We start from the raw sequence: 20,848 nt of genomic DNA on the forward strand, positions 1-20,848 counted from the left end.
TCGTTTCTCTACTCGCTTTCCACCCTTTGCGCAAACACTAGTATAAAGCTCGATCATATCACAACGTACAACCTTTAGCAAGTATAGATTCTCCGAGAAACATCTATAAGATTGTCTGGAACGCTGGATAGATGGATCAGATGATGAAGGCTTACCAGTTCTCAACCCCAGCGAAAGGCCTGGAGTACCGTGAGCTACCTATTCCGGTCCCAGCCAAGGACCAGCTCCTGGTTCAGATCAAAGCGACCGGTCTTTGCCACACCGATTGCAACATAATTTCTGGACTTGAAAATACGTTCTTTTGGAACAGGCCCATCACTCTAGGCCACGAGATTGCTGGCGTAGTAGTTGGTTGCGGACCTAAGGTTTCGAAGTTTGCCGCTGGAGACAAAGTCGTGTCTGTAGTCACCGCGAAACACCCGGTAGAGATCGGAGATGTTGTCAGAAGCCCCGGCATCGGCATAGACGGCGGATTCGCCGAATACGTTTTACTCTACGAATCGAAGACCCTGCCCATACCCGACGGAGTCAGCTTTGCACAAGCCGCCGTTGCCACAGATGCCGTTGCGACAGCCTACCACGCCGTTGTAACTGAGGGGCAAGTTCAAAAATCATCGAAAGTTGCCATCATTGGACTAGGTGGCCTTGGGTTATCCGCTGTTCAAATTGCATCTCACCATGGCGCCAAGGTCTATGGGGTCGACATTCATCGTCGCAAGTATCCTGCAGCACTGATGTCCGGGGCCTACTGCTGCGGAAGATCCCTGGATGACTTCCCTGGCGTCAAGTTTGATGTTGTTCTTGACTTTGCTGGAGTCGGCATTACCACCGCTGCCGCCGCCAAAGCCGTTAAGGCGGGTGGCAAAGTTGTTCTCGTCGGGCTCACCAAGAAGGAGGCCACAATCGACACGCACAACTTCGTCGCCTTGGGCGTGCACCTTGTGGGATCTGTTGGGTCATCGATGGACGAAGTTGAGACAGCGCTAGAAATGGTTGCAAAGAAGGAAATTACTCCTGCTATCGAGGAGGTTGCGTTCGGGAACTTGAAGAATGAGTTACACCGCCTGGAACGAGGTGATACTGTCGGGCGTCTGTATGCCGACCCATCCAAATCAGTTGAGAGGGTGGTGAGAGCCTAGAAATTGCGAATCTGAAGATATCGATTCAACGATTTTGTGATCGAGTCCGAGTTCAGTCACGCGGTATACTACTGTTTGATCATTCTCTTCCTTTAATTCCGAGTGACTTTCTTCTGCTCTGGTATCTCTCGATCGCTGTACGGTCGTTTCCGTTACCGATGCCTCCCTGGCTGATTGAGAGTCTTGGTATTGATTATCGATGATTCTCAGAAGATTGCACTTTGTGCTTAGTGAGGGTGACAACCTGAATCAGAATCCGGCTGCACCCCTTGAAGCTCGTCTAATTTCGTGGTGAGCCTGGCCCTCAGTCGTAACTCATCTTCTCTAAGGTGTGGGAGCTGCGTAGCCTGCCGTGAATGGGGTGAAAGAGGGCTTGGTTGTCAGGCACCCAATCAGTCTAGTCGCAGTTTCTGGTGCATCTGTCCGCTTATTTTGTCTCCGCCTGATGCTGGATATCTTACAGAGCTCGGGTGGATCCCTTGGCTGCTTGGAGATTCGGATGATCGTTGATTTCCATTAGCCGGCTACCCCTGGTTCTCACGGAGGGCTTCCAGGTTCGGACGGTACGGAAACAGCGTAACGCGACAAGCGTGGTGTAAGAAGGGAGGAGGCATCAAGGGCTCGAGTCAAAGGGGATGTTGCAGAATATCAAGCAGATTTCAGTCCAGTTATTCTCGCAGCTCTAGGCGGAGAACTCGCCATGGCGTCGTGTCCAGCAGGCACAGTTTCAGCACGCGTCTTGACATACTCCACTGCTCCAGGTACCGTCACTAGACATATGTGCCGGTGGGATGGTCCTAGAGGCTAAAGCAGTAGCCGCAAGCGCCGTAAGTCGCGAAGCTTTATTGATTTGGCGTGTCGGCTTCGATGAGTCTCCCCAGGCTCCATCCAGGTACCTTCGGAAATCTGCCGGGGAGGTCACTCGGGAGTGGCGGCATTGTACTCGAATTCTTGATCTATCACAACGAGCTTATGGGCTAAGGCTATCAGGGGCGGGTTTTCAGTGGTTTGAGGTCACCAACTTCTGGATAATTTTACTGTAATCGGAATCGCGTGCGGGCATGGCCCTCGCTCCTCAAACAGAGCTCTCGTCGCAGGAGATATGACGCCACACTTGAGGATTGATCAGCCTCCACGGCCGGGCCTTGACAGTGAGGAAGTACTGCTTCATGGCTGCAACAGCTTGGGTAGTCATGGAAGTTGGTATTGAGAATGGAATTGGCAGTTTGCGGCTCGCAAGCCCCCGACATCTGGACGAAGTTTCGTATCCTTCACTGATCAAAACTTGCCTTCGTATTTGGGGCGGAAAATGGTTTTTGAAGATGGCTTGCGCAGCAACTTTCGCCGAGCTCTTGCTGTATCGTTATGCGCCTTCTTCCCCTTGAGATCTTCGAGACGTTGCTAGTCGAGAAGCATAAGTACGTAGCACACTGCATGGGGATAGTTTACATGCGTCCATGCCTTTTGCAAGCGGTATCCATCTAGATGCCATCTGTGATATCACGTTATGTGCCTGTAGACCATCCAGTCCTGATATAGAGTATAGTGACACATTCCTTGAATAGCAATCTTTGGAGTTGTCTTCATAGCGAGGACGGATGAAGCCTGCCCTCTCGACTGGAGACTCAAGCCTGGGTAATGGTATGATTAGGAATCTCAATCGCGAATGAAGAAAGTATCACACGACAAACCGTCGAAGTATGCTGAGTTGCCTGTTTGGAATCTTAGTATTCCCAACTACTCATGTCCCACAGAAGACTTTTCACATCTAGGGCAAATAATCTGCCGTTACCTATTTGGACTGGGATTGAAGCTTTGCGGCCCGCGAATGTGGCGCAATGCCTCTCCTGCGTCAGCCCGACAGTGCTGTTCGAAACAATACAGTCAAGAACGGCACATGAGAGCTAGTACCGTCCATGGATACATCGGCATCGTGTTTTTCTGGTCAACTCCCCGCGGTATCGGCAAGGGCGCCACATCAGCACCGGCATTGCCTTCCTTTGGCATTTGCTCCGTGGCCTCTCGACGCTCCCCAAGTCAAAAGGGAACGCTGTGGCCGCCAAGTGCGGGGGGGGTAAGTTTAGTCGATGCTCACGACACAAAGTAGGACATGCTAGCAGTTCTCACTGGAAAGGGAAGGTGACGAATTCACACAGTTCAGAATAGAGGGGCATTTGTAAAGCATCCTGAGTTCGTTAGAGCGAAGCAATGCTTGATGTCTGGGAATCTACATCACAGGCAGTTGATCATTCTGGTACTTTTCGCATGATACAAAGTGCCGATACGCTTCACGATGCTGTAGCCCAAACTTCAAGGAGCTCGATAGTCCCACACGTCACCAAGCTTCTCGCGATGTCTATCTCCGTTCTCGGACTGCCCATCTGCCGTGTTCTAGAGATGCTCAAGACATTAGGCCTGCATCTCGGGACCGACGTATCACTACTCCCTTGGCGATTAACTTGAGTCAATGGGTCTTGGCTGTAGATTTGTAGGCTGTAACGGCTTGCCTGTGTACCCTCTGGTGGCCATTGGTCCATTGGACCCTAGCACGTCTGACCTTGTAGACGTTGCTCGCAGATGTCAGTGAAGATCACCACCCTTGTCAGTCATTTGAACCACAGGTGCCCGCTCAATGCCCTTCAATCAAGTCATCGTGACCTAGAGGCTGTGATTGCCACCCGGTGAAACGGGTTCGTTTTGCTCACACAGCAAGTTTGATGCTCCTTGGTTTGGGATCTTGAAGACTGAGGTCTGTCGTGATACTAGTCCGATAGCATCGATAGCTTAGACCCCTGGTTCTGTCCCCAATGGGGCCAATACCAACCAACTCTAGGAGTGACGAGTCCCACCCAAATTGGCCGAGGCCCGACGTTTAAAAGTTGCAAGTTCCACTCGGCGGGGATGTGTACATATGTAGAGCTGGAAGTGGATTCAATGTCAGTGGAAATTTCGAGGCGTGGATGAGATTAAGAAGAAAAAGCTTCTCAGCGGCCGCAGTAAACCCAAGTGGAAGACTTGTCCGATACACCGAGTGCGTGAAAAGTACATCATTGGACGATACATTGTGGAGAGTCGGAAAGGCTGCGGAAGAAATCGTCGAAAAACCCAAATTCGGTCTTCGGTCACTGGTAGACCCCGCCATTGAACCGTCTCTGAGTGGCACTGAGTTCGAGCCGGCACGGCCGAATCCAAGAGCAATGGAGTCGATCGCCAGTTATGGTTGCAAGAATCCGAGACTAGAACTTTTGGGTGGGCTCATGTGCGGAGCACGTCATGAATATCTTACCACCCCCAAGACTCGACTTCGCCGGAGGGATCACATACCTGTAACCTGGCATTGCCTGGCACATCAAAGTCGCACAACATTGACGTCTACCCAATTCATTCTCTCGCCGAGAAGAAATGCGGAGCACTCTATGCGACAGTGTGGCTCAGCGGCGAGTCTACAACAAGCTTCCAAGATGCGCCAAGCTACACAAACTCTAACCCTGCAAACGCGAAGGGCCTCGAGACTGAAGATGGCCGACTTGACAGCCCTGACGCCGACTCATGACCCTGTGAAGAAACGTCCGAACTGACCACTCATCGTCCAACTGCAATCCATTCCAGTAATTCGGATAGCGCCTAAATGATGGGCCCTCCCCCAATTGCCTGGGGAGTTGAGGCAACTCGTCCGTCCTTCTCCCACATCCCGATGAACGACTCCCAGCGCAATGGTTCAGCTCATGGGATTAAGTCTAAATTCTAGCAGTGCATTCACTACCACCTAGAGCCCCTAAACTTTACTTTTAGGGGGACATGGAGAGATCCGATGGACAAGTCGGAGCCCGCGGAACACAGAAGACCTGCGGAAACTGCCGAAAAATCGGGCGAGCTCGTCATTCAAGGCCATCCCAGGCCTACATCATCGCACATGATGCAGCAGCAATCTGCATCAAGAACCTTGCAGAAAATACCTCAACCCTAGCCTATCGCAAGCTATCGACAGGTGGCATAGCTCGTGGAGGGGCGGCCCAGCTTGTCAAATATAGGCCGGGGCCTTTTCGAAAGCCACGTTGATCCCCATGGCACAATGGCTTAATGGATACCCAAAACAGACGGTGGTAAATCCAGAGGTGACATCCAAGCCACATGGAGCATGAAAAGAGGGGACTGGGGCAAGAACGGGGCGCTCTAACGGGATGGCTACCGAAATGAACCTCTCGCGATGCTTCTACAGCAGCCTCGTGCTCGTATAGCCCTCTAAATCTGACAGAACTCTCCCTCTGCTCTGCCCTTGGCGGCTTGGCGAGGAGGGGTATTCCTTCGACGCCGTTCATGATTATTATTCAGATGGATAAGATAATCTAATCAGATCTGCAGTGTGCGTCGCATTTCCTGTCACACAAGTGCCCCTCCATCGCAACGGCGAGCGTCTTCGGCGGTGGGTGGCATTACCGCATACGCTCGGTTTAATTACCTAACGAGCAAGAGAGGAAGGTTAGATGAAGAAAATAGCCGCCGTTAACCCCACGGCTTGTACCTTGACATGGACGAAAAGACGATGAAGAGAGGTACACGCTTCTTGGCGAGATCTGGTCTAGCCCGGCATTCGTGGGATGAAGGGACCGAAGAGAGTAAATAAAAGAGACAGCTTCCCCTCCAACCCCTCGTTGGTAATGACGTCTCTTCACACCATTCGGAAATGTCTGCATCTGCTTTCATAGATACCCCTTTCAGTTCTTATTTGTCTTCCAAAATGGCCGCGCCACAGCCGACTATTAACGACCTCGCCGCCAAGATCGGCGAGCTCTCGGCCGAGTTCACCAAATTCTTGAGCGAAAACAAGATCCCTCAGCCTACTTTTGCCGCGGACAGCGTCTCAAGCTACGATGGCCTCACGTCAGAAGCCTTCTTGCTCCGCCAGAAGCTGTTGGATGCCGCCAACGATCTCTCCTACCTAGTCTCAGGACCAAGTGAGAGCATCTTCAACTACACCCATAATGTAAGTTAGTCCTTGCCCTTCTTCGCTGCTGTTCTTCATTCTTGGTGCCGTGACTCAGATAGCTGACCCTGAATAGATGTCTCCTGATGCCGCATCACTCAATACCCTCAACCACTTCGATTTCTGGTCCGCCGTGCCCATTGATGGCGACGCCTCGTACGCAGACATCGCAAAGCACGTCCGCCTGCCCGAAGAAGTGGTCCACCGTGTCCTTGATCACGCCTACACCCTGCGCATCTTTGAGGAGACCGATCCCGGCAAGCCCTTCACCACTCGCGTCCGTCACACCTCGCGATCTGCTGCGCTGCTGAAGAACGCCGGCCTCAGAGCGCTGGTTGAGGCTCTCATGAACGATGCTGGCCCGGCTATGGGTATCCTTCCCTACGCACTGGAGAAGTTCCAGCGCGGTAAGAAAGAATTGAAGGAGGATATGACGGAGACTGCATTTGCGCTGTACCACTCTGGCGAACTCTGTGGTGGATACACAAACTCGTGGGAGCTGCTGGAGAACGACGGCGAGGGCGAAAACAAGGGCTTCCGCCAGAGAAACTTCGTCAAGTGGATGAACTACATCAAAGAGATCTTCCGCTTGGAGGGATTGGTCAACAGTGCCTACGACTGGAAGGCCGCTGGCGACTTCAGCGTTGTCGATGTAAGTTGTTTTTGGGGCCTTAGTGACGCAACATCCCAGTGTCTCAGGAAATCATTGACTGACACCCCCTTTACAGCTCGGCGGCTCTGGTGGCCACGACAGCTTCGTTTTGGCGAAGAACTTCCCCAACCTCAAGATTACTGTTCAAGACCTGCCCAACTGCGAGACTTCTTTCAACCAAAACATTCCCGAGGAGCTCAAGGGCCGAGTCAACTTCCAGCCCCACAGCTTCTTCGAGCCGCAGCCCCTGTCCGCCGACTTGTACATGATCAAGCTTATTCTCCACGACTGGCCCGATGCGGAGTCTATCAAGATTCTCAAGGGTCTCACACCGGCACTGCGCCCTGGTGCCCGAGTTCTCTTCATCGACTACGTCGGCAAGCAGGGTGACGTCGAGGAGAACGCCGCGGCGGCTGCGGCGCTGCCCAAGTCTATTCAGCAGATGGGCACTTCAACGGATCTGAGAATGATGGGTCTTTTCAGCGCAAAGGAGAGACCTGTCGACGCGTGGACAGAGTTGTTCAAGAAGGCGGACGAGAGATACGAGATCAAGCGTGTTGAGGCCAACCCCTTGACTTTCTTTGTCATTATCGAGGCCGTTTGGCGCGGTTGAGGCGATTATTTGTTGGAAGCATTGTGAGGAATGATTTAGAGCACGTCATCATGTGAATATGAAACAAAAGTTCTCGATTCTTACATCTACGTCTATTCGTGTTTGTGATCCCGTTTTTCATACGAAGTAGATGCCCATGGCATTGTCCTAACTCCCCTGTTAATTCGGCTTGAGACAGAACCCTGTTGCGACGTGCGTGGGCGGGCCTGGATCTTGGCTGTCCCACATGCCAGTGTGGATTGCTGCTCCCCTTGCAAGTTGCACCTGTCCACCAACCCACCAAGCCCTATCGCTTCGTGATGCCCTCCACACAGTCGGCCAACCCTTCAGATAGTATGTCTGCTTGAGCTGAGTCATCAAGCAACTTGGTCTGGTGGTGTAGTTGGTTATCACGTCAGTCTAACAGTTCGAGAGCCTCTCAATTCTCTCGTCTCCCACACTGAAGGTCTCCGGTTCAAGTCCGGGCTAGATCATTATATAGGCGATTAATTTAGTGGTATAATGACCGCTTAGCATGCGGTAAGTCCTAGGTTCGATTCCCAGATCGTCCATTCTTTTGATTATTAGATGTCTCTCATCACCCCTTTTTGGGTCGAGGCTATCGCGAGTTCGTGAACCTGGTTGTCGAGGTGTGATATAGGCCTGAGGCTGCCGCTAACTTAGTAGAGGTACGGGTCATGAGTTAACTCTCAATTCGACTTCCCAGTTGTTGATCTTAGCTCTGTCTTATGTAGGTCTCTTATCCGAGAGAAGTTTGCTTGGAAATATTAAAGGCAGTGGTCCTCAGTAACACCAGACGCTGCCGCAGGGAACTGCGCATGGCGGTACAGCGGATTGAGATCCTACGAGTGGGCCTTTCTGCTCCGGAAAGCACTTGATTAAGTCACTGCAATTCTTCTCGAAATGAGAGAGCATCTCGTTCTGTCTCACGATTATCAGCGCTTATCTGAACGGCATGATGGGATTTCAGATGGCTAGGCGTCACAAGAACTTTAGTCAATTCGTCGGGATTGGAGTTCAGAAATGGCTTCTGGGGGTAGGCCGCATGGACCGGCGCTGTTCTAGCGCACTTTGCAATGCAACAGGGCACGGAACAGGCTAAGTGTTGGGACTAACTAGTAAGGACTCACGGCAAACTACAGGTGTGCAGTGAGATTGGAGACTTGGATGAAGAAGATACTACTGAAAGACACCATAAGAGAGAAACCATCCCATTAGTTGAGCTATAGTGGGCGGGTGGATGTCACCGGTGAGATGGCACGGCGCTGTCGAGAGGAGCTCTTCGGCACCTTGCATGCAAGTGTTGACCTGCATATGTGACCCCAGATAGATGCTTTCTGATTGCTCAAGACAATGCCTCTCTGCACTTGGCTTTCGTCGAATTCGAACACTCGGTCAGAGGGTGGGTCTTAAGCCGAGACAAAGAAATCTAGACAATCAGGTCACGGACCAAAGATGAGGAGGCTTAGAAGCATAAGAAATCCATCTCCCTACACGCATAGTAACCCATTGTGTAGAATGAATCAACTTCCATCTCCCGAGTACACAATGCCTAGCTTGATTGACGTCTTGGAATATCCCGGGTATATTGTGCTATAGTCATCATGGCATAAGGTTCATCCATAGGGCCGAACACCACATTACAGCATACGGATACAACTCTGGATGCTGAGAGGGAAGAAGCAGGCTTGATAGGTGACCTCGGGCCAGTGACCCTCCACATCTTCCACATGCTTCACCTAGCGCGAATCCTTAGTGCAAATGGCCTTGTTCAGCGTGATTCCAGGCTTCTTCCCGGTTTACCCTCCTCTGTTACTAGTCCTCTGCAGCCACGATTCTTCACCTTGGACATGGGCGCTCACCCAGCCTTGGGTTGCATTTGCCAATAAAGCGAAGCTTATTCCCCAATCTCTCGTTTGTCGTCTTCATCGTGTCATTTCTCCTCCACTTACTCTTCCCATACTCATGGGCCAACATCGTCGAGCGTGAACCCCGATTCCGACGCCCTGGACCTGCAGTTTTGTTTCTTTTCCGCTTGCCCCGCGCTGTCGCGGCTGCTGTGCCTCTCTCCCGCAAGGCGCTACCAAGCCATCGGGCCCGCGACGAACGAGAAATGACAAAATAGCGACAGGGTCTACGCATGCGCCAACCAACGACAAAATAGACGGGTGAGGCACCAGACAGCAGTTATCAAGCACTATCGAGATATAGGCAACACAGGGCTTAAGCTATTGCAGCACCGGAAAGCACAGTTAGACAAACAGCAGTTGATGGCAAGCGACAATAGAGCCAGGAAACGAGGGCTACAATCACATCAGCGACGAAGCAGACATACATGCATCTTTGACGGCGCCAAGTATCTGCCTTCTTTCCTGCCCAGAACACGGGACGACCGCCTACAAGCGAAGCAAGCTACCAAGCGGCGCAGCAGCAGCAAGAGCGAATCGGGGGTGCGCCAGTGAGACTGTTGGAACGGCACGGGACGGGCGACGGGACGAGACAATCTTTTCTACGCGAGCAGGACAAGAGGTTCGGGGGGGGGAATGGCCGGTCTCGGGCCCAATCAAGTGGGCTTGGATGAGGGTCATCTGGAACCCATTCCAGGCTTGAGCATGTCTGGAGTCTTAATCGCAAAATCCATCGCCCTAGTCGCCGCCATCGCCTTTTTTGTGTGGGAGTTTCGGTCATGGTATCGCCTGCGAAAGATCCCTGGACCTTTCCTAGCCTCGATCTCAGTACTTTGGCAATTGAAAAAGGCAATTGGGGGAACATATCATGAGCACCTGAATGATATTGCGAGGAAATATGGTGAGTGGACTTCTTCATTGCCATTGAGAAACCACGCCCGGTGGCTTTGGAGTTGCGATAGCAAGCCAACAAGCACCCCAAGAAACTAGAGAGACAGACGCTGATCACTGATCGTCATTGCAGGACCCCTCGCTCGCATTGGGCCCAACGAGCTCCTCTGCACAGACCCAGACTCACTGCGCAAGATGTCGGCCGTCCGCTCGCCGTACACCAAGGGCGATTTCTATGACTCCGGCCGGATCACTCCGGGCGTAGATAATGTTGTCTCCATGCGGGACGAGAATGAACATAAGGCTATGAGGGCGAGAATGGGACCGGCCGTAAGTTTGAATTTCCTTTGTGGCCTCAGACTTTCGCTGGCTGGTATTTTCGTGACCCCCAGAAGCGCTGCCACTTTTGAGTTCAAGTCCGCTAATTGCGGTCTCTGCGTTGCTGAATAGTACACCGCCAAAGAGAATGAAGGTTATGGCTTTGAGATCGGGATCGACCGCCAGCTCATGAATTTTGTTAGCCTGATAGACCGACATTACGTTTCCACCGATTCGGAATTTCGTCCGCTGGATCTCGCCGAGAAGACACAGTTCTTTGCGCTCGACGCCATTGGCGATGTTTCCTTCGGCGGTGCATTCGGGTTTCTTGCAGAGGACCGGGACCTATTTCGGTATATTGAGATTAACGAGTCGTCTTTGCCCATTATGAACGTCGTTTCGGTGCTTCCTTGGCTTGGGAGACTTGTTCACAAATGGCCTTTCAGGCTCATGTTACCCAAGGAGGATGACCAGATCGGCTTTGGTCGTTTGATGGGGTGAGTGAAGCCAATGTTGGGCCTGGCACCATCCATGAGTCTGATCACTAATAACACAATGCAGCTTCGCTAAAAACTACGCTGAAATGAGACTTCAACCCGGCGCGAAGCCCCAGAAAGACATGATGCAAGCTTTCATCAACCAAGGTCTCGGCAAAGATGAACTTATTCAACTCGTGTACATCCACATGTGAGTATCATCCACAACTTTCCTCGATTCATATGCTCATGACATATCAGTATCGCTGGCACAAACTCGGCCGCACAAGCCATGCGCATGACATTATTATCGTTAATTAACAATCCGGTTGCTTACCGTCGGCTCCAGCAGGAGATCGACGATGCTACTGCCGCCGGCCTGATCAGTTCTCCCATCACCAATGCCGAAGCTCTGAGACTTCCATATCTCCAAGCCGTCATCCGCGAAGGCCTGCGTTTCTACCCTCCTGTCACTGGCCTCGGCTTCAAGCAAGCACCGGAGAGCGGAGACATCCTAAACGGCTATTTTGTTCCTGGCGGCACCCAGATCGGACATAACTTCTTCGGCGTCGGACGCTCACTCTGGGTGTGGGGTCCGGATGCCGATGTTTTCCGCCCAGAGAGATGGCTTTCGGCAAATGAAGATGGTCTCAGACGAATGAACGCCGCAGTTGATTCCCACTTTGGCCACGGTAAATACTCTTGTCTCGGAAAACCGATCGCCATGATGGAGTTAAACAAAGTCTTCGTCGAGGTAAAATTTTTCCTCATACACTTTCCGTGCAGCATCTTACTAACTTCATATAGCTATTGAGGAGATATGACTTCACCGTCATGAACCCAGAAAAACCAATCAAGACTCTCAGTGCGATTTTCTTTGTCGCCAGGGACTTTTGGGTGAGGTTGACTAGGCGTCCAACGAGGGAATAACGGACAGCCCGGCCTCAATCGTGTTCCCGTAAATAATGACTGCTATGAATTTCCTATATTTTTCTCTCGTCACATCTTCAAGGGAGGGAATCTCCCACTTGAGGCAGTCTAGCGATGCCTTTATCTTTCAATTGATTTCATCAAACAAGGGCTGCAACGCAGTATTTGTAATTGAAATAACGTATTGTTACACATACACCCTAAGTATGAATTGAACGTTGTCCGGAATGAATCCGAATGGTTCCATGTGATCAATCTTCTAATATTTCTTTTCTGATGTTGAAGCATAAATACTTAGAGATGCTTCATAGATTACAAGGAAGCTAGACAAGAAGGAAAACATAAGGCAGGGTATGATATTTGACGGAACTCAGCTTATACTTTGGCTACCCAGCTCTTCTTCCTACAAACAGATCCGCAACCTACAAGAAAGTCAATGGACTTCCCGCGACTCTTCTTAAGGACGATTATGGTCGCCAAAGACAGCACAGATAGGCACACAGTAACCCAGAACAAAACAGTTCCCAGGTGATCTGATACGTAGTTCAAGAACTGCCCATCTGACCCATGCCACGAGCGTCCTGCCGCGTGGCCGAACAGCTTCCGGGCGTATCCCTCATCCAGCAACGCCACGCCGTGATGCAATGTGCTGTACATCCACGCGTACTGATGGAACGCATATGTGACCATTATCGGGCCTGTCGACCAGAATACCTGGAGGTAGGGAAGGAGGATTCGTTTGGAGGTCGCACCGCCGCGTCGCTTAGCTTCTTGGAGAGCCCATTCGAGAAAGGAGGAGCCACGCTGTGCCATGAAGAAGTGATTGCTGAGTCCAAGAGTACTTGATGTCGGGGCGAAGACAGCCTGTAAGCCGAGGCTTTGCATACAGGACATCACCTCAGTCGATCTGGGGTATACGTCCAAGTCTGCATAAATGCCTCCCTCTGCATGGACAACGACCAGTCTCGCCACATCGGCTCGTTGAATATTCTGGGCATAGCCCTCGTATGTCGATAGCAACCAAGAGTATTCTGTCTTTATAAGTTCGAGAACATCTTCGTCTGTCCATAGTTTGATGGTATAGTTGAGAGGTTCCATCGTATGTTTCCACGTCTCGTATGAAGCTTGTATGCGCTCCCCCGAACCTGGATAAGTGCTTGTATCGTTGGTTTTCCAGATTTGGTGAATAATTTTAGGAATGGGCTCTTGTGGTGTGGATGCTTCGGTGGGATGTATAAGGTCTTTTCCATAGCGTTCAGAAGCATTACAGAACCTGACCAATTCTATGGACTGGTTTGGGAGAGCGAAGTCGTTTGCGTAGCTGAGTTGATGAACAACCAAGGCGGCCGTCATGGCTAAGGTAACAAGCGCCGAAGCCTTCAACATTGCTTTTCCAGGGAGTGCTATCATCTTGGACACCAGAAACGTTTCCTTCTTATGCTTTCGTTGGAGGTAATCGTTGATGGTTCTCGGTTTTCGAACAGGTTGAGGAGAAGAATCGAAGAAGGAATACGTCGCTAAAGTTGAGGATATATCGTGAAAGTAAAGAATGAACAGAGGGCTGAGTAAGGTTGGGGATAATAATCCTAGAAGCTTGTAGAAAAAATGAAGTCGGGTATCACAGAAAAGAGTCTCAGAAATAAGGATGTTTGCAGAACGCTATCAACGAACGAACGTACAGTGAATTGGAACGACTCCGAATAAAACTTGGATCTGAGGTAGTTTTTCTCAAGAGGAAGTTCGAACACATGGTATTCTATTAAATAGAAGAGACTTCATGTGGCTCGCAGCACCCAGACAAAGACTTTAGAGTACAGACTTCTTGATCAGTTCAACATTACCCAGGTACTGCCACAGGCTGCTCCTAGACTAGATGTACCTTGCTGGCCTGTACCATGGATCATCTCTCCTGACTCGACAAATCATCGTCACAAACCCATTCTTTAGGTTTTAGAATTAGACCGATGGAGGTACGGGACATGATGCTAGACACTCTTTGGGATCCGCCCCATCAAGCGGCTAGTTACTCAACTCATCACCTGTGGCCTGGCTGCCTCCCCATTCGTATCGGGTTTTGAAGATTGGCTACAATGACACTGAGTCGATCTCCCATTGACAGCTTCGCCACAACTCGGCAGCCGTCAATGGCCTGAGTGAAACCTCCTTTTACGACGATAGTGCTGCTCACTTGCGTATGGACGCACGTGGATGCTGGTGAACCAGGAGTAACCGTTGGTGTGGAAAAAGTGTGGTTCGTAAAGTTTTACGACGAATTAATCGTGGAACCAACAGTTAGGCAACAGTTTAACACATCCCTAGAGCGGAAAGGCGATGGGCGCCTCCCTGGCTCAAGGAGGGCTGAGCTCCAGATGAAGTCTTTTGCATTCTGCCCCCTGCATGAACGACAAGCACTTGGCCAATTGCATCCGAGTTTGTCATAATTACCCCAATGGCGTTTCTTGATTTTATGTTTGTCCCGACTTTTTCCATGGGAGATACAATCAGGTCGAGATCACTTGCTCTGACTTGGCAGTAGATTGGAATGAGCTAAAGATGTGACGCGGAGTCAATTCACTGTCCATGAAACTATGGCTCATGATTCAGTCCCAACTTTGAGTCTAAAACGAAGACCATTGAGACTTCTAGGCCGGTATTTCCGTAGGCTCACGTCTCATGCAGACATAATCAATATGTGCCAAATGATCCTGCCGCAAAGCCTTACAGTAATTTGAAGGATTTCTAAATGTGGACCATCTATATCCCAGAGTGGCAGTTATCGCCTTGCGTTAAGCGCGCCTAAAGGCCCGCGACCTACTACATTAACCTCCACCCTCAAGGCAGCAGCATTTTGTACCGTCTCCGCACGAGGCAGCAGTATTTCTAAACAGAAAAAAGGGTAGCCCTGGCATGAAATACAAAATCCGGCGGTATGGGGAAGCAGAAATTTAGAGTGCAGTTGACAAGCATCTTGATGTTCATGGCCAATCGGCTTCGTCCTTCCTCGGGCAATTACCAGCAAGCGAACAGTGGGTTGTTACAGACTACGTATCGCCTACTTTGAATTTAGCCTGCCATAAGTACATGATCAAGTTGAAATCAACCTCTTTCGGGATGGACGAAATCCATTTGTCCGTCTGTATTTCATCCGTCTTCACGGAAGGGGCCGTGCGGCATGGCGAAGTTGCCCGACTTGGCCACACACGGAAATATATGAGGCCTTGGCTCCGAATAAGGAAGGACAACGTTGACAGCGAATGACTTGCACGTAAGTGAAGTCTGGTGCTTCCATGATAAGGACTGTGACACACCTATGGGGTTAAAGTAAGGCTAGTGGGATCCATTTCTCAAAAGCGATGAGAGAGCATGACCGCTACCGAGGCACTCATGTCATTACTTGACACTACCCGTCATTTCCTAGGGATAAAACTGCGCAGAAGAAGTGCCCCGGCAGCAACTGGATGCAAGGTAACGTTGTTATGGGTCCATTCAGCCTGTCGATCTCTGTTATCCTAAGTTATGTGTTCAGAACGACACCTTACCAAGATCAATACATAACATGAGCCTGGTATTAACCCTGTGCCCACGACATTCTTAGTCATGCGTTGAGGACATGTACCTCGTATTCAAATGGTAGAACTCCCCGTTCAGTAGTTTGCCGGGTGTTCTTCTAAAAGCCACATCTGAAGCTTTGTTGTGATTACGGAAAGTTGCGGACAGTGCCAAACGTATTTCCCAGGTAGGCCAGACTTCACCATTATCATGCCAAGTCTGGAGTCAGGACTACCTGAGATCTTGGAGATGATAGATTGAACCACGGTTGCCTCGTTTCTCGAGCCTCTACTCATTTGGATGGCTCCGGTTCCCAAGGGAAACCATGATCTATTGGCAAGAGTAGGTACCGATATTCTCTTTCTTCCCCGGCTTCCGGAACCCTTCGCTGGGTTCGTCCCTATCACGGCTATGAAAAAACATTCAGAATCGCTCCCGCCTCCAATAACAGTTTTCTGCGGAAGGAGATTAGAGCGGCTTGAGAGCCCCTATCTCCCCCAAAGCAAGTTATTCTGCTGCTTCACGTTGACCCAGCAGTACCGCTACTTACTTACTTTAGGTACCTTTACCTGACCAGATTCCCAGCCCACACAGTTTGACATTGCTCAGTGAAAACGGACACGAACCTCCCTACCGAAGATAAGTACCAAAGAACTGTAGGCACATAGGTCTTGCCCACTAAGGCATTGATCTGATCATCATACAACTCAGGTGAGGTTACTCAAGGGGAAGTGGAATCCATTCTTGACCATTTTATTACAAATGATTTCTGGAATACTGGTGCCTGGTATGTCTTCCGGTAGCAGGACCAAGCGTACCTGCTGCGGAATTCTATGGTAAGCGTTGTTCGCAGCGCCAAACAGAGCTTGGCTGCAATATCGGAGGCCGAGGGCAATGCTCTAGCACATGTACCAACGCAGCATGACCGTCTTTCAATGCTCTTTTCCTAAAGCAGGGTGGGTACATTGACTTACCTAGAACACAAGCCATGTTATTATCTGCGGCAAACTTTGCAGAGCCGTCTCAGAACTTGATTCCAGACGATCGGCTCATGGCAGCTGCGTCTCCTACACGGGAGCTCTCTTGGTCTCTCAGTCATCGAAGAAAACGAGTATACCGACCACATCAATACTACAGGGTAAGCGATCCGGGACTGACATAAGAGCTCGTGCTACAGAGCATCCAGACCCTGAGTGTCCCTTCGATCTAGTCCATCCACAGAAATCAAAGCAAAGCACATTAGTCCTACTCCGGCCGCGGGAGCTCTTACTTGCCGCCCGCTGTCTCAGTCCTAATTGGAGCTGAGGCAATGGCCCATGTCTCGAGTCTGGGGACGAACCACCAACATGTCGTGTTCACTCACCCGACGAAGAGAACATCAGCGGTTGGGCCGTTCCAGCAAAAGCCATGCGAATCATGATATTCCCGGTACTCGGTAGATGAGCGATGTGCATTCTACTACCTTCAGCTCAAGTACCACGGCGCAAGTTCCGTGGTGATGTTTGCAGTCTAGGCATCACTTCTTTGAGTACGTGGCTTTCAGCTCTGTCTCACAATGGACCGATGAGGATAAATACTGGTAGCAAATGGTCCAGACACGAGAGATTCGGAATGCAAACGTCGCAAAGCCAGCATCTAGTAGCATCAGCTGAAGCAGTCTCGTGATTCTTCTCGCTGCAATCGCATTTCTAAGCTCGGCAACGCTCGAGAGAGCTACTCGTCTCGAGGGTTATAAAGTATTGACAAACCTTGGCTTTGTGGCATCTTTCTTCTATCATTCCTCACCCAAAGTTGCTTTAGCTAACTTACTATCTTCAAATCCAGACTGATCTTCTCCATCACAATCCCAGCGCAGCCATGTTTCCGAAATCTTCACCGCCCGATCCCGCCCCTTTCCCTCTATCTTCCAAGGTAGACCCATGGATACAAACCAGCCTCGTCGAAAATATATTCGATGGCAATCTGACCCTCTTGCAAGAGGCCGTGAACGCAGCAACTGCCCAAGAAATTCCGCAGCTGCGCGATTGGGGGATCAAGGACGCTGACACCTTTCTCCGCTTCCTCAGTGCCATGCTGAACTGGGTGCCTTCAGAAATTTGCAGCGGGAAGCTCATCTACAACACGTTCTGCGTTCTCTACTTTATTCTCGACCAGAGCCCCATCAACATTCCCCCATACTCGACACCCATCACCCCGAACGCTGTCGGGCAGGCCCCCCTACCACTGAGCCAATGGACAATCGACTTTGCCAACAAGGTTGGAAGCTGGATGGACACCAGCAGCTCGATCAACGCCGCAGCAATCCAGACTTTCCAAGACTCACCCCGATACAACTACGATGAGGCGATCGTGCCGCCCGGGGGTTGGAAGAATTTCAACCAGCTCTTTGCTCGCTCTCTAAAGCCTGGCCAGAGACCCATCAGCGCGGGTGAACCCTCGGATGTAGACTATAACCGTCTCGTGGTCTACCCCGCCGATTGCACTTTCGACGGAGCCTGGCCCGTTGATCAGAACAACGATATCACGATCAAAGACGTCCCTTGGAACATCAAAGACCTCCTCGCCGGCAGTCAGTACGCCGATAAATTCGAGGGCGGCACCTTTATGCATGCATACCTCAACACCTACGATTACCATCGCCAACAAGCACCTGTGGCTGGAACTGTCGTCGAGGCCAACGTGATCAAGGGCCTGGCATACTTGCAGGTCATCGTCGATCCCGAAACCGGCAAGCTGAAGCCTCATCGTAGCTACACTTCACCAGACGCCCAAGCAAAAAAGGAAGGTGGCGGAGAAAACAGCACCCTCAGCATGCCCGACGAGGCTGGGTACCAGTTTCTCCAAGCCCGCGGTTGCGTCATCATCAAAAACCCTCTTCTCGGCTACGTCGCTGTGCTGCCCATCGGTATGGCCCAGGTTTCGTCGGTCAATCTTCAGTGGCAGCCTGGACCGGGACAGCAATACCCGATTCAGCCGAATGTGAACATCAATAAGGGCGACGAGATATCTCACTTTGAGTTTGGAGGTTCCGACATCATCCTTGTGTTCCAGCAGGACGCCCAGGTTCACATTCTAGGTGCCCAAGGTCAGGCTGCGGATGGCACACCTACGAGCAAGCAGAAGTACCTGGTTGGCATGCCCTTGGGTTACTCGACAAAGGGCCTTGTTCCTTCTTCGAATGGTCACAGAAATGGAGCTACCAACGGGGCATTGATAATTCAATAAGAGTCTCATGCAGCTTCATCTGGCTGTATTGTCTGCATTCCTCGATCTCACGAGGGGTTGTATCATGTCATAGTTTCCCGATAGCTCTAGTTAGTTGTAATAGCAATAGTATGCTTCATGCTCACCTGTGCCCCCGCTATTGCAACAATCACGGACTCCGTTATGAACTGTACTCTGAATACTTGCATGTTGGTAAACGTCGTACGTAAGTTTTGTATGAATATGTACACGGAAAGGGGTCAGTACCCCCTCACAAGGTAGCCAGATCTCTCGAATCCTTGCTCGCGAACGCGCTTTTGGCTCTAAGTGTACCCCCGTACCTCAACAACAATGGAGGTACAGCACACAGGACCGTGGCCAGAGTTGCAAACACGGAAGTTGCGACGTTGAAGCCCAAGGAGTCAAACAGTGCTCGTCCGAAGAGAGGAAACGTTGCACTGCAAGTTGAACGTAAGAGTGACATGCAAGCGTAGCTGCTGGCTGAGTATGTCTGGTAGCAGTCGGTGAGATATCCAGCCAGCACGTAGTCAAACTCGTTGACTGCGTAGCCTATGGGTACGAGTGCTATCGTCGGGATAGCCCAGTGTGCTGATGTCGCGTAGGGCGGGATAGTCCAGGCAAATGACCAAAGGCCGATAGCCAACAACGGGGCTCCGATGATGAAGCCTGCGAATTTCGACTCGGGTGTGAGTGGTAGCGATCTTGACATCCTCTCGGCAAGGATTCGACGGTCGTAGAGACGTGTGAGTGCGCTGAAGACCATACCGATTGCAAGAGGGAGAAAGGGTAAGTTCACCGATGCATCGGTAAAGCCCATGTCGACGTAGACAAGGGGTAGGACCTCGGTGAAGAGGTAGACGAGCCCAAAGGCGATGGCGCTGATGACTGCGGCGAGGCAGACTATTGGCTCGGTGAAGAAGAGTCGGAGGGGGCGGAGGAGGTCGAGCTTCTCGTGAGTCGAAGGGAAAACCTTGTCCGGTGAGGTGGTGTTGGTATTTAGGCCTTGGACTTCGGTGAGTGCCTGAGCCCTCGCTAGTACGACGGAGGGACGAGACTCCCTGATTGTGAGGAGCAGCATCGTGACGCATGCTGTGACTATGGCCGCAGTGTAAAACACCCACGTCCTATGGAGTCCATGATCAGTTATAGTACACTCAAGCTGAGCCAGACATCATGGTCTTACCAGTGAGTACTTCTCATGACCAAGTCACTGAAGACCGGCCCCGTCAATATCCCGAGGTTCGCGACCAGTGACCACCAGTACAGCCACCATACCCGCGCATTGGTATCCCAAAGATCTTCGATGCTGCCCGTGGCAACAATGGTAGGGACAGACGATAACAGTCCACCGATGAAACGACCGACAACGATGCCAGGAATTGTGGGCACCTTGCCGACGAGAATGCATGACAGGCTGTATAGGCCGGTGCTGATTACGTAGAGTTTCTTACGGCCAAAGGACTCTGACCAAGGTGGGAAGAAGACTCCTCCGATAGTCTGGCCGATGAGATATCTATGTGGCAATGTGAGTGATCTGAGTTGTGGAAAAGGGCCCCTTCTTCCATCTCGCTTACGTTGAAACAAAAACGCAAGTTGCTGCAACTGGGCTCAGATTGAGATCGCCGTAAATGTGTCCAGCAACCGGTGACTATTGAAAATATCAGCATCAGTACATAGTTATTCAGGTGGAGGAAAACTGAGGAGAGCATACTCCTGCGGTGCTGATCATAGTACTAGATAGAGTCAGCTGTGATCCCTAGACAGTAAGACGAGGTCGACATACGTGAAGAACTCAAGAAAGACAATCAAGCACGTATCATATGTCTTCCGCGCCTGGCTCCATTGCCTTGGATGAACGTGCCTTCCCAGCGTCCATGAATCCTCACTCCCAGAGCAAGGAATAACCGAAAGCTCAACATCTATCTTTGGATAGTCCCTCGTCGTAGATGGGGAGGCCGAAGAAGGCGCAGCTGTCAAATGAGTAAAATGCATGTTGAAGGCGGCATGTGGCGTACTCCTCCTTGCTCCAAAATCATTGCGGGCCATGCAAGGACTTTTCTCGCACTCTGTCAAGATGCTCTGCCCGGACGTTGGATATGGAGAAGCACAGAATATGCCAACACGAAGGATTACAGCCCTGATATATCAATATTGCCCACGTTTG

General features: G+C 50.9%; 10 protein-coding genes and 2 non-coding genes across 12 annotated transcripts; 10 read left to right on the top strand and 2 right to left on the bottom strand.

The window, feature by feature from the left end:
• Positions 1-131: 131 nt before the first annotated feature.
• CLUP02_13154 (uncharacterized protein) lies at positions 132-1,139 on the top strand (the record flags this gene model as incomplete). Its single annotated transcript, XM_049292098.1, has 1 exon — positions 132-1,139. One exon carries the CDS (start codon positions 132-134, stop codon positions 1,137-1,139), a length of 1,008 nt encoding a protein of 335 aa, XP_049149244.1.
• A 3,289-nt stretch (positions 1,140-4,428) lies between these two features.
• CLUP02_13155 (uncharacterized protein) lies at positions 4,429-4,692 on the top strand (the record flags this gene model as incomplete). The annotated part of the gene is made up of 1 exon (XM_049292099.1): positions 4,429-4,692. A coding segment is annotated over one exon (264 nt), but the record flags the coding sequence as incomplete, so codon positions are not given.
• Positions 4,693-4,767: 75 nt separating this feature from the next.
• Positions 4,768-5,316, top strand: CLUP02_13156 (uncharacterized protein; the record flags this gene model as incomplete). The annotated part of the gene is made up of 3 exons (XM_049292100.1): positions 4,768-4,855; positions 4,960-5,127; positions 5,237-5,316. The coding sequence occupies 3 exons, from the start codon at positions 4,768-4,770 to the stop codon at positions 5,314-5,316; spliced, it is 336 nt and encodes a 111-aa protein (XP_049149246.1).
• A 561-nt stretch (positions 5,317-5,877) lies between these two features.
• On the top strand, positions 5,878-7,388 carry CLUP02_13157 (uncharacterized protein; the record flags this gene model as incomplete). The annotated part of the gene is made up of 3 exons (XM_049292101.1): positions 5,878-6,123; positions 6,200-6,775; positions 6,852-7,388. 3 exons carry the CDS (start codon positions 5,878-5,880, stop codon positions 7,386-7,388), a joined length of 1,359 nt encoding a protein of 452 aa, XP_049149247.1.
• A 367-nt stretch (positions 7,389-7,755) lies between these two features.
• CLUP02_tRNA240 lies at positions 7,756-7,861 on the top strand. Its single transcript has one exon. It is a non-coding gene; the product is annotated as a tRNA-Val (tRNA).
• A 6-nt stretch (positions 7,862-7,867) lies between these two features.
• CLUP02_tRNA241 lies at positions 7,868-7,939 on the top strand. Its single transcript has one exon. It is a non-coding gene; the product is annotated as a tRNA-Ala (tRNA).
• A 997-nt stretch (positions 7,940-8,936) lies between these two features.
• Positions 8,937-9,850, top strand: CLUP02_13158 (uncharacterized protein; the record flags this gene model as incomplete). Its single annotated transcript, XM_049292102.1, has 4 exons — positions 8,937-8,978; positions 9,035-9,164; positions 9,218-9,447; positions 9,641-9,850. 4 exons carry the CDS (start codon positions 8,937-8,939, stop codon positions 9,848-9,850), a joined length of 612 nt encoding a protein of 203 aa, XP_049149248.1.
• Positions 9,851-9,931: 81 nt separating this feature from the next.
• CLUP02_13159 (cytochrome P450) lies at positions 9,932-11,910 on the top strand (the record flags this gene model as incomplete). Its single annotated transcript, XM_049292103.1, has 6 exons — positions 9,932-10,196; positions 10,320-10,516; positions 10,637-11,001; positions 11,066-11,191; positions 11,242-11,734; positions 11,788-11,910. The coding sequence occupies 6 exons, from the start codon at positions 9,932-9,934 to the stop codon at positions 11,908-11,910; spliced, it is 1,569 nt and encodes a 522-aa protein (XP_049149249.1).
• A 35-nt stretch (positions 11,911-11,945) lies between these two features.
• Positions 11,946-12,125, top strand: CLUP02_13160 (uncharacterized protein; the record flags this gene model as incomplete). The annotated part of the gene is made up of 1 exon (XM_049292104.1): positions 11,946-12,125. One exon carries the CDS (start codon positions 11,946-11,948, stop codon positions 12,123-12,125), a length of 180 nt encoding a protein of 59 aa, XP_049149250.1.
• A 160-nt stretch (positions 12,126-12,285) lies between these two features.
• On the bottom strand, positions 12,286-13,320 carry CLUP02_13161 (uncharacterized protein; the record flags this gene model as incomplete). The annotated part of the gene is made up of 1 exon (XM_049292105.1): positions 12,286-13,320. The coding sequence occupies one exon, from the start codon at positions 13,318-13,320 to the stop codon at positions 12,286-12,288; it is 1,035 nt and encodes a 344-aa protein (XP_049149251.1).
• A 3,996-nt stretch (positions 13,321-17,316) lies between these two features.
• CLUP02_13162 (uncharacterized protein) lies at positions 17,317-18,684 on the top strand (the record flags this gene model as incomplete). Its single annotated transcript, XM_049292106.1, has 1 exon — positions 17,317-18,684. The coding sequence occupies one exon, from the start codon at positions 17,317-17,319 to the stop codon at positions 18,682-18,684; it is 1,368 nt and encodes a 455-aa protein (XP_049149252.1).
• Positions 18,685-18,934: 250 nt separating this feature from the next.
• Positions 18,935-20,676, bottom strand: CLUP02_13163 (fluconazole resistance protein 1; the record flags this gene model as incomplete). Its single annotated transcript, XM_049292107.1, has 5 exons — positions 18,935-19,808; positions 19,868-20,197; positions 20,259-20,332; positions 20,396-20,417; positions 20,468-20,676. 5 exons carry the CDS (start codon positions 20,674-20,676, stop codon positions 18,935-18,937), a joined length of 1,509 nt encoding a protein of 502 aa, XP_049149253.1.
• Positions 20,677-20,848: the final 172 nt, after the last annotated feature.

This window comes from Colletotrichum lupini, chromosome 7, assembly GCF_023278565.1.
Source record: "Colletotrichum lupini chromosome 7, complete sequence".
In the NCBI taxonomy this organism is placed as follows: domain Eukaryota; kingdom Fungi; phylum Ascomycota; class Sordariomycetes; order Glomerellales; family Glomerellaceae; genus Colletotrichum; species Colletotrichum lupini.